This window comes from Trypanosoma grayi, assembly GCF_000691245.1.
Source record: "Trypanosoma grayi strain ANR4 Tgr_1616_V1, whole genome shotgun sequence".
In the NCBI taxonomy this organism is placed as follows: Eukaryota; Euglenozoa; class Kinetoplastea; order Trypanosomatida; family Trypanosomatidae; genus Trypanosoma; species Trypanosoma grayi.
In genome coordinates this window covers 1,106-2,633 of record NW_008827234.1, presented here as the reverse complement: position 1 = coordinate 2,633, position 1,528 = coordinate 1,106, and the positions used below count along the sequence as shown (strand labels likewise).

At 56.4% G+C, this 1,528-nt stretch overlaps 1 protein-coding gene across 1 annotated transcript; it reads left to right on the top strand.

Annotated features, from left to right (window-relative positions):
* Window positions 1-114: 114 nt before the first annotated feature.
* On the top strand, window positions 115-1,200 carry DQ04_16161000 (hypothetical protein; the record flags this gene model as incomplete). Its single annotated transcript, XM_009317430.1, has 1 exon — window positions 115-1,200. The coding sequence occupies one exon, from the start codon at window positions 115-117 to the stop codon at window positions 1,198-1,200; it is 1,086 nt and encodes a 361-aa protein (XP_009315705.1).
* Between the last annotated feature and the right edge of the window lie 328 nt (window positions 1,201-1,528).

Below are 1,528 nucleotides of genomic sequence, written 5' to 3'. Positions count from 1 at the left end.
CTGTTTGTCGTGCGGTCGCTGTGCGGCTGCTCTCCTCCTTGGTCTTCTTCTGGATTTTGTCTTTTCTTTTGCTGCGACTGACAGGCACTCGTGGCGTAGCGGGAGATTGATGAGATGTGGATGCTCCTCCGTCGGCCGACGCTTCTTGGGCGACCACAGCGAAGGTCGGTGTCTACGTTGACACCACCACCACCACTGGCGGCAGCAGCAGCAGCAGCGAAAGGAGGAGCATCAACAACGACAGCAGCCCTACCGCAAAAGAAATCCAGGGAGAAGGACTTCGGCATTGCCGGCCTACGTTGCAGCGACCCGGCCGGCATTGAGCAGTTCTTCCTGCAGCGACTTGCCCACGTGATGGGTGGCACTGCTGGAGGACCGAAAACAGCCCCTCTGTGGGCCTCACTAACCGATGTAGACACTGAGGCTGAATACAACAGCACTGGTCCCACAAGGGAAGAAGTACGCTATCACAGGCGCCTCAGCTCCCGCTTCACCAGCCTGTGCGACCAGGGCAAGTCGCACGGTACCGCTGAGGTCGCTTTCCACACGCTCCACAGTGACGTTCAGCGGCGTGTGCGGTGGGCGCGTGACGCGCTGCGGATCCTGCAGGACGCTCTTTCACAGCAGCCTTGCCGTGAAGGTGGCGCAGTGCCGCGACGACTTGTGGTGCTTCTGTTGTACTCGCACACGCAGCACGACGCCGCGGTGGGGCTCCACATGAAACGGATCCGCGACACCGTCAAGGCGATGCTCGCAGAGCAGCATGAGGAGGTTCTGGGTGTCTTGACGGTTGTGGTTGGGGCGAAGTGGCGGGGTCTTGCAGTAGCGGGTGCTTCTGCGGGTTCAGCAGACGAAGAAATAAATGATACATCCTTCCGCGATGACACGCTGTGGTATCCTTACGCGGGTCTGTACACTTTCAATGCGTTGCTGCAGTGTCTCTGCATGGTTGGATTGGAAGCGGACGGATCGGATATTACGCAAACCTCCATCAAATTGCACCGGAAAATTGTAGTTGTCTCGGAAGGGTGGTTTCACGTGCGTACAGCAGCTGAAATGCATCAGCCGCGGAGTTCGTTGTCAGTGGCGCATGGTGATACGATTGATGTGGAGCCAATGCCGTTTGTCCTGGGCAGTACGCACAGCGAGGAGGAACTGCTGCAGTTTGCTCGCTACACTGCCTGCCGAGCGCTGGCGTGAGGAGGAAGTGAGTAGGGATGCTCACCAGTGTGAATGTCTGTATATGGTTAAGGGCATCTGCATGTGTTCCTTCTCTGTGGTGTTTCTTTGGGATTTGTCTACGCTTGATTTGCTGTTGTTGTTGTTGTTGTTGTTCAATGTTGTGTAGATAGATACAGGTGGAACTGTTAGCGAGGCACACACGCATTGCCGAGCAAAAAGAGAAGGAAGAACGGCAGGTGGCCGCGAGCTTGCTGGTAAGAGAGCAAAGCAGTCTCCCTCACGGGCCACGCAACACCCCTTTCTTCAAAAACCAACAGGAGTGCTAGGGAAGAGGTAAAACTTCGTC